At 41.8% G+C, this 13,645-nt stretch overlaps 1 protein-coding gene across 1 annotated transcript in view; it reads right to left on the reverse strand.

Annotated features, from left to right (window-relative positions):
- The window catches only part of LOC117517607 (Down syndrome cell adhesion molecule-like protein 1 homolog), a 243,800-nt gene that overhangs the window by 190,615 nt on the left and 39,540 nt on the right, over positions 1 to 13,645 (reverse strand). Inside the window, 1 exon segment of the mRNA XM_034178694.1 lies at positions 10,483 to 10,803. Within this exon segment, the coding sequence (XP_034034585.1) occupies positions 10,483 to 10,803 (321 nt within the window).

The following is a 13,645-nucleotide window of genomic DNA, read 5'->3' on the forward strand; positions in this document are numbered from 1 at the left end:
GTGATCGAACACGGTTCTGAGCCCCCTCACAAACCCATCGTATGTCAGAAGGAGCCGTGAATTCTGCTCCCAGAGCGCTGTAGCCCAAGCGCGTGCCTCACTGCGAAGCAGGTTTATGACATAAGCTACTTTATTAGCATCGGTCGCGTACATAACGGGACGCTGTGCGAAGACGAGCGAACACTGCATCAGAAAATCCGCGCACGTCTCCACACAGCCTCCGTACGGCTCTGGAGGGCTTATGTATGCTTCCGGGGAAGGAGGGAGAGGTCGTTGAACAACCAGTGGAACGTCAACGTTACGCACAGGATCTATGGGAGGGAGAGCCGCAGCGGCGCCCGGAGGGCGCGCTTCCACCTGCGCGGCGAGAGCCTCCACCCTGCGGTTCAGGAGGACGTTCTGCTCGGTCATGAAATCCAACCGAGTCGTGAAAGCGGTGAGGATCCGCTGCAACTCACCGATTACCCCTCCCGCGGACGCCTGCGCGTCCTGTTCTTCCATTGGCCGTTCAACAGCCGGTTGACGCCCCTCGGGATCCATGACGCTGGCCGAGATATCCTGTTGGGAAAGTGTAGGAACACGGACCCACAACAGGGGGCGCAAATGAACGGACAATGGAGTAAGTCAAAATAACAAGCTTTACTGTTGTGAATGTGCACAACGAATACAACCAATCACAGCAATGGACAACAGTCAATTCACAAACGTGTCGTGTGGGCAGGCTCGAAGATAGGAGACGCCTCTCCAAGGTAAGACCGGAACCACACGGCTTCCTCCGCCACAGGACCCCGTGAATACTGGAGCCGCCAAGTCCCGAACTCCCAGGTGGCCACTGCCTCCGCGTGTCGGACCTGGTACTGCTGGCGAGGAACAAAGGACAGTTAGATGGGGGCGCGTTTGCACCCAGGACTCCGAACAGCAGGGAAGTTACCTCCACCTCTCGTTGGAACAGTAATCCACAAACTAAGCACAAATCCAAAAAGATACACTCCGTAGCTTCGATACGTTACCTCTCTGGTAGAAACGATATCTCGGCAATGAGGTGGAGGTGCCGTCCTGCTGATATACCCCACAGATGATTGCCGTCAGCTGTCTCAGGTGATGGGTGACAGCTGTCACCGTAGCTGCTCACGTGAGGCGGCGGCGCCCTCTGGTGCCTGGAGCCCGCACTCCAGGCAGGGCGCCCTCTGGTGGTGGTGGGCCAGCAGTACCTCCTCTTCAGCGGCCCACACAACACATCTTTCGTGACCTCATATTTAACTGTTGACAGCACTGTAACAGTAAAACTTACAATTTCTAACCTACATTGTTTATAAATGTAACTTAAATTCTTTCTAAAATTTTCTAACATTTAAATTCTTTTGCAACATTTTAGCTGTTGAAATTATTATTATAAGTAGTATTAGTAGTAATAATATTATGAAAGAATTTCGGGCTGTTGTAGGGAATTTGAATTTGAATTTAATGAATTTAACCCATGTGTGGAGCTCAGCAAAACAGACAAAAAACAAGCTTTGATCATCACAGACTGAGCACTGCAGTGTAGATCCAAGATGCAGATGCACCAAAATGATTATTGATTTCCAAATTAATGGGTATTTGGTATTATTTTCATTATTTCCTCACCATTATTTTTTGTTGGCATGATTAACAAACCTATTTCTGATCTGGGTGGTTCTTGTTGGCCTGATATGTCACAGTGTTGACAGTACTGCGTAATCCATATCAAGGGGCACTGTCACACCGATGACAGCTGTAACCCAACCCTAGTATCAACATAAAGGTGATGTAATGACAAAAGTGTGATTATTATTCGCACAGTTCAGTGTGCTGAATGAGACAACAATAATATATATCACCAAAACAACAAATGAATACGACACAGAGCACTGCCTACATTTATTTAATAGAAATGGCATGCCTTAATTTTCTGCTTTAACCCTCAATGTTGCTATTAATATGAATAATCACTAAAATAATTTTCTATATTGGCCATTACATCATGACATCATGAATAAAAATAAACACAGATGTAATCTTTTGTACATAACTTCATAGGGACACAGTGAGCACGATAACAACACAGCAAATTCTGAGAATATGAAGGCAGAATAGTTTTGTGCAATATGTTAAAATCTCCTGAATGAGATGGGACTTATTAGGGAAAAAAAAATCACATGAAAGCTAGGATATAAGTGAAGGTTGCTAAGAAACTGGTTAGGAATCCCTTCCCTGGTAACAGACACGATAACAGCATGTATACATTCAGAAAATTAGTACACAGAAATTTACATTTTCTCCAGATGGATCTTTTTTAAAGAATGATCTGTTGCATTTTTGTATCATCACGTAACATGGAAATAGAAGGGCACTCAGTAAGAGGGCGTGCTGTTCATTAAGACTCAAAATGGTCCATCTTGCAATGTTTAAAAGACTTATAAAATGTTTTTTCTTCAAACACACGGGGATGAAGGTAATTAGAAAAATAAACACGTTAATCCACACGTTCAAAGGAAGTGATTTATAAACTCATGTTTAGATTTGTGCATATTTTCTTAAAGTATGCAGCCCCTTCAAAAACTGTCTGAGGAGAAAAATGGTCCCAAATGGAAGGCTGAGCTGCAAGTTACACAATTATTTCCTGGCTACTGAAAGCCAGAAAAAAAATTCTCCAGGCACTCTGGACCTCATCATATCTTTGAGGACATAGGACATATCCTTCATAATAACGCTCTCCTACATTTTTATGAAACTACTTTTTGTAAAATCACTGTTCCTGACCTAAGGCCCCCTTCACACATAGTGCAAAGTTTGGTCAACGTCTGGTCGATTACGGCAAAACAGCTTGAAATTAGCGCACCATGAAACATTGCGGCGACAGGCAGGCATGCACAAATCCGGTGCGAGAGTTCATGCACGCGCCGGTGTCTTTCGAGCAGGAACAGTGCGAGGTGCAGCACATTGCGCCATTTATGTGGAATAAATAAAAACAAACAGAAAAACACGTCACCCACTGGATGCAAACCCGCGCCTTCCAAAAGCTCTGCTCACCAGTCAGCAACTTTGCCACTGAGGTACAGAGCTGTTCAGGAATCTGCCTCATATCAGGAAGGACATGGAAGTATTACAAAAAAAATTAAAGTCACACACCATATAAAAACACTGCATTTATCAATCAATCAATCAATCAACTTTTTTCTTGTATAGCGCCAAATCACAACAAACAGTTGCCCCAAGGCGCTCCACATTGCAAGGCAAGGCCATACAATAATTATGAAACACAGTCTACGTCTAAAGCAACATAACCAAGGGATGGTCCAGGGTCACCCGATCCAGCCCTAACTATAAGCCTTAGCGAAAAGGAAAGTTTTAAGCCTAATCTTAAAAGTAGAGAGGGTATCTGTCTCCCTGATCTGAATTGGGAGCTGGTTCCACAGGAGAGGAGCCTGAAAGCTGAAGGCTCTGCCTCCCATTCTACTCTTACAAACCCTAGGAACTACAAGTAAGCCCGCAGTCTGAGAGCAAAGCGCTCTAATGGGGTAATATGGTACTACGAGGTCCCTAAGATAAGATGGGACCTGATTATTCAAAACCTTATAAGTAAGAAGAAGAATTTTAAATTCTATTCTGGAATTAACAGGAAGCCAATGAAGGGAGGCCAACACGGGTGAGATATGCTCTCTCCTGCTAGTCCCCGTCAGTACTCTAGCTGCAGCATTCTGAACCAACTGAAGGCTTTTTAGGGAACTTTTAGGACAACCTGATAATAATGAATTACAATAGTCCAGCCTAGAGGAAATAAATGCATGAATTAGTTTTTCAGCATCACTCTGAGACAAGACCTTTCTGATTTTAGAGATATTGCATTTATCAAGCAAGCAATACAAATATGATTCGTCTGTTCCTCTGGTGATGACCCATGGTCACAGACATACAGTCATGAAATGACATGATTGAGAAGCAGTGTGCTCTGATGTCCACATCTACTGGTCAGGTGCGTCCAGTCTGCCTCACGTGTGTCCTGACACGCATTTCTTGTGGGTGGTGCGCCATGGCACAGACGCTGCGTCATGTGGAACAGAGCTCAAGTGGGTGATGTGACGGTCAGGTCGCCCACTGCGTGTTCCGTTTCAACCTGGGGGGCTGTCAATGTCCGCTCCGTGCACTCGCTCGCTTGCTGCATCTTGTCGCCACCACAGCGATATATATTTTTATTTATGTCCATGTAAATACAGCAATCAGACACACACGTCTCACAGTGGACAGTTGTTAGTCCATGACTGTCCAAGCTGGAAACTGTCCAGCTGGAATGTCCAGATCCACATATTCTCACAGCTGCTTCTGTCGAAAGCAATGCCTCCCGTGAGTGGAGCACACACACCCATGTGTCAGTGTGTGTGTTTGCAAAATCACACTCGTGGGTAACTTAGATAAATTTCACAGCAGTACGACAGTGGTCGTCTGCAGTCTGTTGTCGTGCCAAGAGTGCAACTGGCCACACATTTTCTAAGTACCACTCGAGCGTTGTTAGATGTTTGTACATGTCACCTGGAATTTGGCCGGCACCTGCCATGAGAGGGTGCGATGGGTTTGCACAGTGCACACTTTGTCTTTCAGGCATTTGTGTGCGCAAATAGTTGTAGCAACAGGTGTACAAGACATTAGAGCAGCCCAGTCTCACATTTTTTTTCGTGATCCCGTCACGAAATGAGTCAAAGTTTAGTGACGGGAATTTTTTTAACTCACTATTCCTAACCCTATTCCTACCCCCAACCCTAACCTTAACCATAACCTAATCCTACTCCTTCCCCCCACCCTAACCATAACCACTCGACCTCCCCCCCACTTCACTTTTACTTTCGTGCAGCCATCACGGAATGAATTAGAATGAATTTGTACTGCCGTGACGAAAATGAGGCGCTTTTCGTCACAATATCACAAACCAATAGATTAATGTATATTTCTCGCTGCTGAATCACGACTTGCCGTGAGACCAGGTTGGTTAGAAACAGGGACGACATTACACGGTTTGCAAATGATTCCTGCGTCATGTGCACTAAGTGTGCACTTCGTCCACACTTCGTACTATGTGTGAAGGGGCCCAAAGTATGTGTGATATGTGGAATTTTAAAATTATTGCTGTTAAGTTGTGGTCAGCGGTGGATTAAACTGGGCTTGGGCTCCTCGGTTACACTTCTGTGTGGTTCCTTAAAACCACATTATAAACACAAAAGTAAATAGCACTCGTTTTTATTGCAAAATGCATTTCATACCACTTTAAAAATTTTTAAATCTTTAATTATTTTTCCAAATGTGAATATAAAACTGCCTATAACTTCTTCAGAATTGCCATGAGAGTGTTGGAGGAGCTGCCTCATAAGGCACTCTTCCTTGCACAGTCACTCAGTTTTTGAGAACTGCCTCCTTCAGGAGGAGTTAACATAGATCACCATACTGTTTGTATTACACTGGACAACACAATTTTTCTTGCATGGAGTTTTTCAATAGATGTTGGGAAATTTTGGGGGCACTGAATCCAAATTTGGTGTTAGTTTTTGCCAATCACATCACGTTTTTGAGATATAAAATCATATTTCTCATATCAAGCATTGAAGCAACAACTGCAGTCTTGCACACAGCTTCAGCGCCATAAATGATATTACGGCTCTTGTTCACATTTCGTGAACATGTTTTAAAAAATATGCTTTTGAAGCTGCTTTTGTGCATGATTAGTGGTGTCAAACTCGTGAGAGAATGAGCAACTTTTGTGTAATAGATCTATATTGTTGTGTGTTGGGGGGGGTTTGGCTGGACATTTTGGTGTTCTTTTCTTTTCTTTGCTCTCCAGGTGGTATGCAAACTGATTTATTGTCTGTGGAGAAGGTGCTAGCAGAAGAGTCCTTCACCCTCATCAACGTGATGTGCAGCACCTGTGGATGGTGCTCACGTGCAACCTTAAAGACTTTCAGCTGAAGCAGATAATGAGATGGCGTTCTGCATTTAAGCCATGTGTGATTCAAGTAGAATTGCCGGGAACTCGACCTTGTGATGTTCGTTTGTGAGACGCTCAGGACCGCGCCTGGGTTTGACACATCGTGCCTGTGAAGGAGGACGGGTGAGGGACACATGCTGTCAGCACACATCAGAGGTGATTTGATTGTCTGAATAATTGTTAACAGTAACTTGGTATTTTGTTATGCAGTATATGTGAACATTGATGAGAATTGTGCAGCTCGCTTCTCACGGCCGTGGCATGCGGACTGATGATCCTCCACCTGTTGTGAGAAGCTGCTCATTTACATAAAGCTTAAATTCAGACCTGAATGTGTTGCTGATAGTGTGTGCCTTTGAAGGATATTAGTTGTAGCTGCTGACTTACCTCACCTTTTCTATCCTTCGCAGAGTCGGTTTGTCGTGTCCACCTGGGGGGTGTTTGGCGGTGAACGTGGGTCCAGAAGCGCCGGGCTTCGATCCTTTTGGGCGCTGGAGAGCGTGCCGTCCTTCACTCCGCCAGACTAATGCAGTTTACGTTTGTACACTTTGTATTGCACAGAAGGGGGAAAAATAAAATTGTTTTGTTTTTGGAACCGCTTTCTGGTTGTTTTGGCGCTGGGTTCCGTCAGACGCAGGTCCGCTCCTCAACCCGCGTCGACACATAACATATATGGAACATGCAGACTGCAAAAAAATCTGATATGATAGAGGAAATCTGAAATCAGATTCAGATTCAGCACCCCAAAATTACCCTAAATCAGTTCTCAAAATCCATGCAAGAAAAAAAAAACTCTTTTTTTTGACCAGTGTTATTAAATGATTGATATAACCGAAGTCCAAAACACATTCACAGACTTGTCTAAAGAAAACTGGCTGCACCACAAGTACATCTCGACTGTTTCATTTCATCACCGCTGTGGTGGTGTACAGAGGCAAAACTGCAAAAACTGTGTGACTATGATCTGATTGCATCTATGTATTCAGTCAACACTGAAGAAATAAAGGTGAATACACCAGGGAAAACCTTGCCAGCACTGTCATTTATTTCAAAATTAAATAACTCGATCACAAGACTAAACCCCCAAACTGCACATCCCCATTGTGTCTGACCCAAACCTGTAGACCCAATCTGTCAAGCTCCACGGGGCCACAGACCACACGATCTTTAGTTCATATTAATCCCTTCGTCTCCTGAGGGCAGGCTTTTGGGTCATGTGGGATTGATGGCTGGCACACAGCTCAGAGGCCTGGCTCAAATCCTCAACTTGGCACGAGTATTAGTATTAGAATGAATATGAGTATTAGTTCAGGCCAGTGTTGGGAGGCAGAATATGAAAACAGATGTTGATGGCAGGGACACAGGGGGAGGGACTAGCTGTCCTGAATGAATGACGGGAAGGGGGTCAGGACTATAAATGCAAACAAGTGCAACTCACAGCTGTAATTGCAGTGATTCCTTGATGAAAATGTTCATTTGTTAAATTTGAGGTAGGTTTGTGGCTCTGTCATGTTCCACCTTGAGCTGCAGGATCCTACATCCCATACAGATGCACCATTTTACTTTGGATGAGCTCTCACTTAATAAAGCTGCTTCACAGTCTAATCAATGGAAAGCACCAATTAGGTTTTGTAATGAGAGATCATTAAAGAAGCGTGCTGTAGCTATATTTAGTTTGGCACAAGAGGAAATAGTGCAGAACAAGGGTAGTAACGAGGAAAAAGGAGCGAAGTGAGAAAGAAACAGGACTTGAGCACAAGCAGTATCTTATCACATCATTCAAAAGACATATTAATATTAATCACTGCAAGATTTACTCAACAATTTTTGACTGATTCTTGATCATTGCATCTTAAAATGAATTCTATCAATAAGGTTACAGTTTTAGCTATGTGATTTTGCAAAACGTTTTTTAGCCAGACTGCTAAAATCCTAATGAAGCAGATAACGTGGCAATGCGCAACAGCAACTGTTCCATTATTCAGTGTTAAAACACAGACCATTGAGGGTATTGACAAAAATGATCACTTTTCGGAAAGTGGATTGCTGAAAAGACCTGAATGGCCTGATTTTGATGAGAAACACAGTCAGACAAATATATGTTAGACAAATCTTGAAACTTTTTGACAGACAAATTGACAGAAGCTTTGTGTACTGATAGGCCAGTGGTTTCAGAAGGTGTTATTTTCCTCTTAGGTTTCCTGGAGTCCATGACTCCACCTGATGGGATGCCAGCACATTGCACATTACTTTCCAGTCAAGGCTGGTACACATTTACTGCTGGTTGGACTGGGACGATGCAGATGAAGTGTCTTGATCAGTGCAAACATAGAGGTAGGTCAGTGAGCACACCTGGAATTGAACTCCAACCTATATATAAGTTAGTGGTCCAATGCCTATGCTACTGCTATGCCAAAGGATTTAAAAAAATGAATCATTCATACCATCTGTTTGTCTTATGTATCTCATTTCATGCTAAAACAAGTCACAGGTCATTGTTCAGTGGATGCTGATCTTGTTTGCCCTACACGGTTTGCACACGATTCCTGCGTCATGCGCACTACGTGTGCACTTCGTCCAAACTTCGCACTATGTGTGAAGGGGCCCTAAAGGATGACGACATCCATTAAAACCAACGTTTCATTTTACTTATGAACGGGTTACTTTTCAAACTGTGCAAAACAAGGCTTTAAAAGCAAAAAACAAAACAACAGCAAAGAACAAACCAAAACAACAAACAACAAAACCAAACTAAAAACAACATGTTCTTCTTCATCTGGCCTGAAACTGGTCATCTGGTCTAAAATGAGCTGTCACTTAATAACAAGTACACAGCAAAATCACCAGTGTACACAGTAAACTCACCAGTGTTAAATTAACACTGACAGTGTACATATGGCCCCACTCTGGCCAGAGTGGGGCCATATGTACACTGGTACACAGCCAGTTTTAGTTTTACATTGGTGATTTTACTGTGTAGGCTCATGCTTTAGGGTTGGTGTGTTACCTCCATGATGCATTTGGAGGGGGCTTTGTTAGTACCGAGTGCAGTGCTTTATCACCACTTCACTTAAATAGGTGTGATAGATATCTGTAACCTGGTGTAGCATATGGTGACTTGCAAAAGTATTCAGCCCCTTGGTATTTCACACATTTTAATTTGTTTATGGCATTTCAAATACATAAAGTAAATCAGGCTTCTCAATATAAAAATTTCTAAAATTATTTTCCTTAGACTCAAACTGAAAACAAATCTCTACAACTTGATATAAATTAATAAAATATAAAAGCCAAGATGATGGGTTGCATAAGTAATCAGCCCCTTTGGTATAATACCTGTAAATAATCAGTTTAATTGCCAGTTTTGTTCAGACAAGTCAAGAGATGGATACATGAACATTTCCAAGTGACTGAATATGTCTTGAATTTTATTTACATCAGTTATGAAGAAATACAAACAATATGGCACTGTATGGTAAATCTTTGTGGAGTAGACAGTTCTAAAAAACTGAGTGATGTGCAAAAAGGAGAACAGTGAGGAAAGCCACCAAGACACCCAGACAACCCAGAAAAAGTTTTAGACTTCTGTGGCTGTGATTGGAGAAATTGCGCACAGTGCAAATTCTGCATTTTGTATCTCATTATAAAGCTTCATGATGAAGTGGTATAGAGGAGAGTCTTCTTTCACTAAAACATCAAATCTAGGCTTGCATCTCAGATGTACCTTCTGGCAAATTGTAGGTGAACTTTTAGGCCTTCTTTTTAAAAAAAATCCTCCTTTGCTCTACTTTATCACGAAGCTGTATAACTGGGGATATAAAATCCAAAACTTGCACTGTGCACAATTTCTCCAATCACAGCCACAGAAGCCTATAACTTCTGGGTTGTCTGGGTGTCTTGGTGTCTTTCCTCACTCTTCTCCTTCTTGCACAGTCACTCAGTTTTTGAGAACTGAATACTCCACACAGATTTACCATACAGTGCCATATTGTTTGTATTTCTTCATAATTGATGTAAATAAAGTTCAAGACACATTCAGTGACTTGGGAATGTTCATGTATCCATCCCCTGACTTGTCTGAAGACAACTGGCAATAAAACTGATTATTTACAGGTATTATGCCAAAGGGGCCCATTACTTATGCAACCCATCATCTTGGCTTTTATATTTTTAATTAATTTATGTCAGGTTGTAGAGATTTACTTTCAGTTTGAGTTTAAGGAAGATAATTTTAGATTTTTTTATATTTAGGAGCCTGGTTTACTTTTTGTATTTGAAATGCCATAAACAAATTAAAATGTGTGAAATACCAAGGGGCTGAATACTTTTGCAAGCCAATGTATGTGATCTAGATGTTCTCTCTGTAGACTATGCTCTTGGTCGATCTACGTCAGAGTGTGATGCGTTATTGTAGGGCAGCTGAATGTCTGCAGGTTGTGGGGTCATCCTCTGTAGTTTCATTGTATATACACTATATGTGCTCAACTCACCAGCTTTAATGCGTATGTTGGGACTGCGGATCTTGCCAGCTTGATTTTCGGCAGTGCAGAAGTAGTCGTTGTCGTGGATGTAACTGTTGTAGGCAGAGGGTGAGAAGGGGTACAGTTGGAGTGTGCCATTGGCGTGCACATGCCGGATGTGGGGCACGTCGTAGATGTCATCGCCGGTGGCCAGGTACCAGCGTAATATGGCACTGGGGGTGCCCCCTGCTGGACAGGGTAGGGACACCCCCACTGAGCTGGAGTAGGTTACCCTCTGCAGGGAAGCATTCACAAAGTACAGCCTGGTGGAGCCCACATCCTCACTGTGTACTGCAAGGACAGACAGACAGGAGAAGTCGGGGTAAATTTCACTTTTGTGTTGTACACTGTGGAAATACGCTCCACACTGTGATCATTAGCAAAGTCTCACACATGAATGGGCAAAAAGGGAATGTCCTTCAGACATAACGTGAAATAATCATAACAAATGTATGTCAAATGTTCAGCTGCAAACATCACATGACGCAGAAAGCCAGGGATTTGGACTAAAGTCTTTGATGGTTTAGGTGGATCGGAGGTGGAGCCTATTACCTTTGTGAAACATGTACACACATACACAAACAAAGTGACTGAGTGAGTGAGCGAGAAAGAGAGAGAACATGCTGATAGGTTATGTGATTAGAATTTCTATGCCAGACGCAGAGATTTCAGTCTATTTAATCTCCTTACATATTTAACACACACACACACACACACACAGGATTGTTCTTCATTGACACTCAGATTAAACACATGTAGTGTCAATGAAGAGAGTGAGGAAAAAAAGGGAGTTACATAGGTTACATAGTTACACGTGGATACATTATCTACCACCACTTTCAAAATGACATCACCTCAGTACATACCAGCACATCCACATGTTTACCCAGTACTTCAGTCTGAAAGTAAAAGCTCTCAAACATAATGAGCACGAACAGAGACTCAGACAGCGGTCAGTTATTACTCCATGTCCTACTGTTCAACAATAGTTTTGTTTTCTCCCCATTATCTGGCATATTGCAGTTTTATTTGTTGAAACAGTTTGAACAATTTCAATATTTATTAATATATAGGACTGGTATATATTAACTCGGTTTCATTCGTGGGAAAATCTGCAAGTTCAAATGTATTGACATATTTATTATTCATGAAATTAAATAGACAGGTAATTAAATGTTATCTCAACACTGACTGTTGTGTATCAAACTTTAAATTTGAAAAAAGCTGTGCTTACAGGGGTTTTGTAGTGACACTGTATTATGTTTCAGTATTTTTACACTTAATGCTTAATCTTGATGATAATCCAGTACACTTTTTTTACAATGCCTACTATACTGTATAGTATATAATAGAGTGCTATCAACCAATACATTTTTTAAAACTGTCAATGGAATGATTTCAGTGATCTTGTTTCAAATCAAAATCAAAATCAAATTAAAATTTATTAATTTGTATAGAGCCAATTCACAACAGGGTCGCATCAAGGCCCTTCAAGCAACACAATTCAAAACAGAACAAAATTAATTAAAAGATCAAAAGGCATAATAAAAGAGTAAAAACGTAAAAGAGTAAAAAGAATACACATAAAAACATAATATACTAATGATAAGACTGGGAAAAGAGATGGGTCTTAAGTCTATACTTAAAAATCTCCACAGAATCTGAATGCCTTATTTGCACAGGGAGATCATTCCACAGAGCACGATAAGAAAAAAACTCTGTAACCCGCAGACTTTTATTGACCCTACAAAAAACACAAAGAAATCCTGCACCCTGGAAATGCAAGGCATGAGCCGGTATGTAGGGCTCAACCAGGTCAGCCAGGTTAGGAGATGCCAGTCCATGAACAAGTTTATAGGCCAGTAACAGAACCTTAAAATCAGATCTCACAGAGACAGGAAGCCACAATGGGTGTAATATGGTCAAACTTTCTGCTTCATGTCAAAAGTCTGCCAGGAGCATTTTGAACCAGTTGAAGACCCCTAATGCTGGACTGCGGTAAACCAGAAAATAGAGCATTGCAATAGTCCAATCTAGAAGAGATAAATGCATGTATCAGGGTCTCAGCATCAGCCATAGACAGGATGGGACAAATCTTTGCTCATCTTCAAGACCTGCAGCGTGTATTGTTGCAATGTGTATGCAATGCAATGTGTATTGTTCAAGTGTATTTGATGTATGTCCAGTTTTACTTTGGTATTTGCACAGCAAGTAATCTAAGCGCAAACTCACAAAGTAAGGTGCAGAGTGCAAATAGGTTGCATTTAGTCTCTTATTTAATCATATGCATGTTTTGAGTCTAATATGAATTGTGAATTACAACAACTAGATTAAATTAGATTACAATCTATGATTACCTTCATGAGTCAGGTGTGCTGGGACCTTGGTGCAGTGCTATTTAAGTGGTGGTCTCAAATTATAGGTTTTGTGACAAGGAAATGGATCTCTTATGGTAGCAGCCACCAAAGCTGCCTGATGCAAACCAGTGAAGTATTAAGGAAAAGTGTTGTATGTTTCCATTAGCGTCTGCTTTTAATTTACTTTTACCTGTTCAATGGAAAAGGAGCAGGCCTGCCAGTATGTAGACCCACTTTCAAATTACGCTCATGCTACCTTTGTGTACCCTTGGGTGAGACACTTAATCTGCATTGTCCTTGTCTACCCAGCTGTAACTGGGTACTGGCCTTGGGTACAGCATCCAGCATACATAATCCGGAGCTAAACACTGGCAACAATGGGCCTTAGGGCCAATAAGGACTTTCTTCTTATGAATGTAGTTTCATTGTAATTTGATGCACAAATGTGCATCCCTGTGTGAACACACGTTTTGATCAAGTTATTGTTGGTCTATGGAATAGGAATGTCATGAGGACAGATACTTTGGTACCAAATTGGTACTAAAGTTCTCAATACTTGAAGATACAATTTTTTTCTTTGGTGTCAGTAGTATTTGTTGGCACCAAGGATGCAATTCTTCCATAGCTGCCATTAATTCCAAGTACAGAAAAACAGTTATCGCTGCAGCAGCAACACCTCTGCTCCAACTCATGAAGAAGAGTCGGACAAAGTACTGGACATTCAAAGCAGATGACCAAGGAGTACTAACTGCTATTATTATTACTACTATTATTAT

Source organism: Thalassophryne amazonica, chromosome 9 (assembly GCF_902500255.1).
Source record: "Thalassophryne amazonica chromosome 9, fThaAma1.1, whole genome shotgun sequence".
Classification (NCBI taxonomy): Eukaryota; Metazoa; Chordata; class Actinopteri; order Batrachoidiformes; family Batrachoididae; genus Thalassophryne; species Thalassophryne amazonica.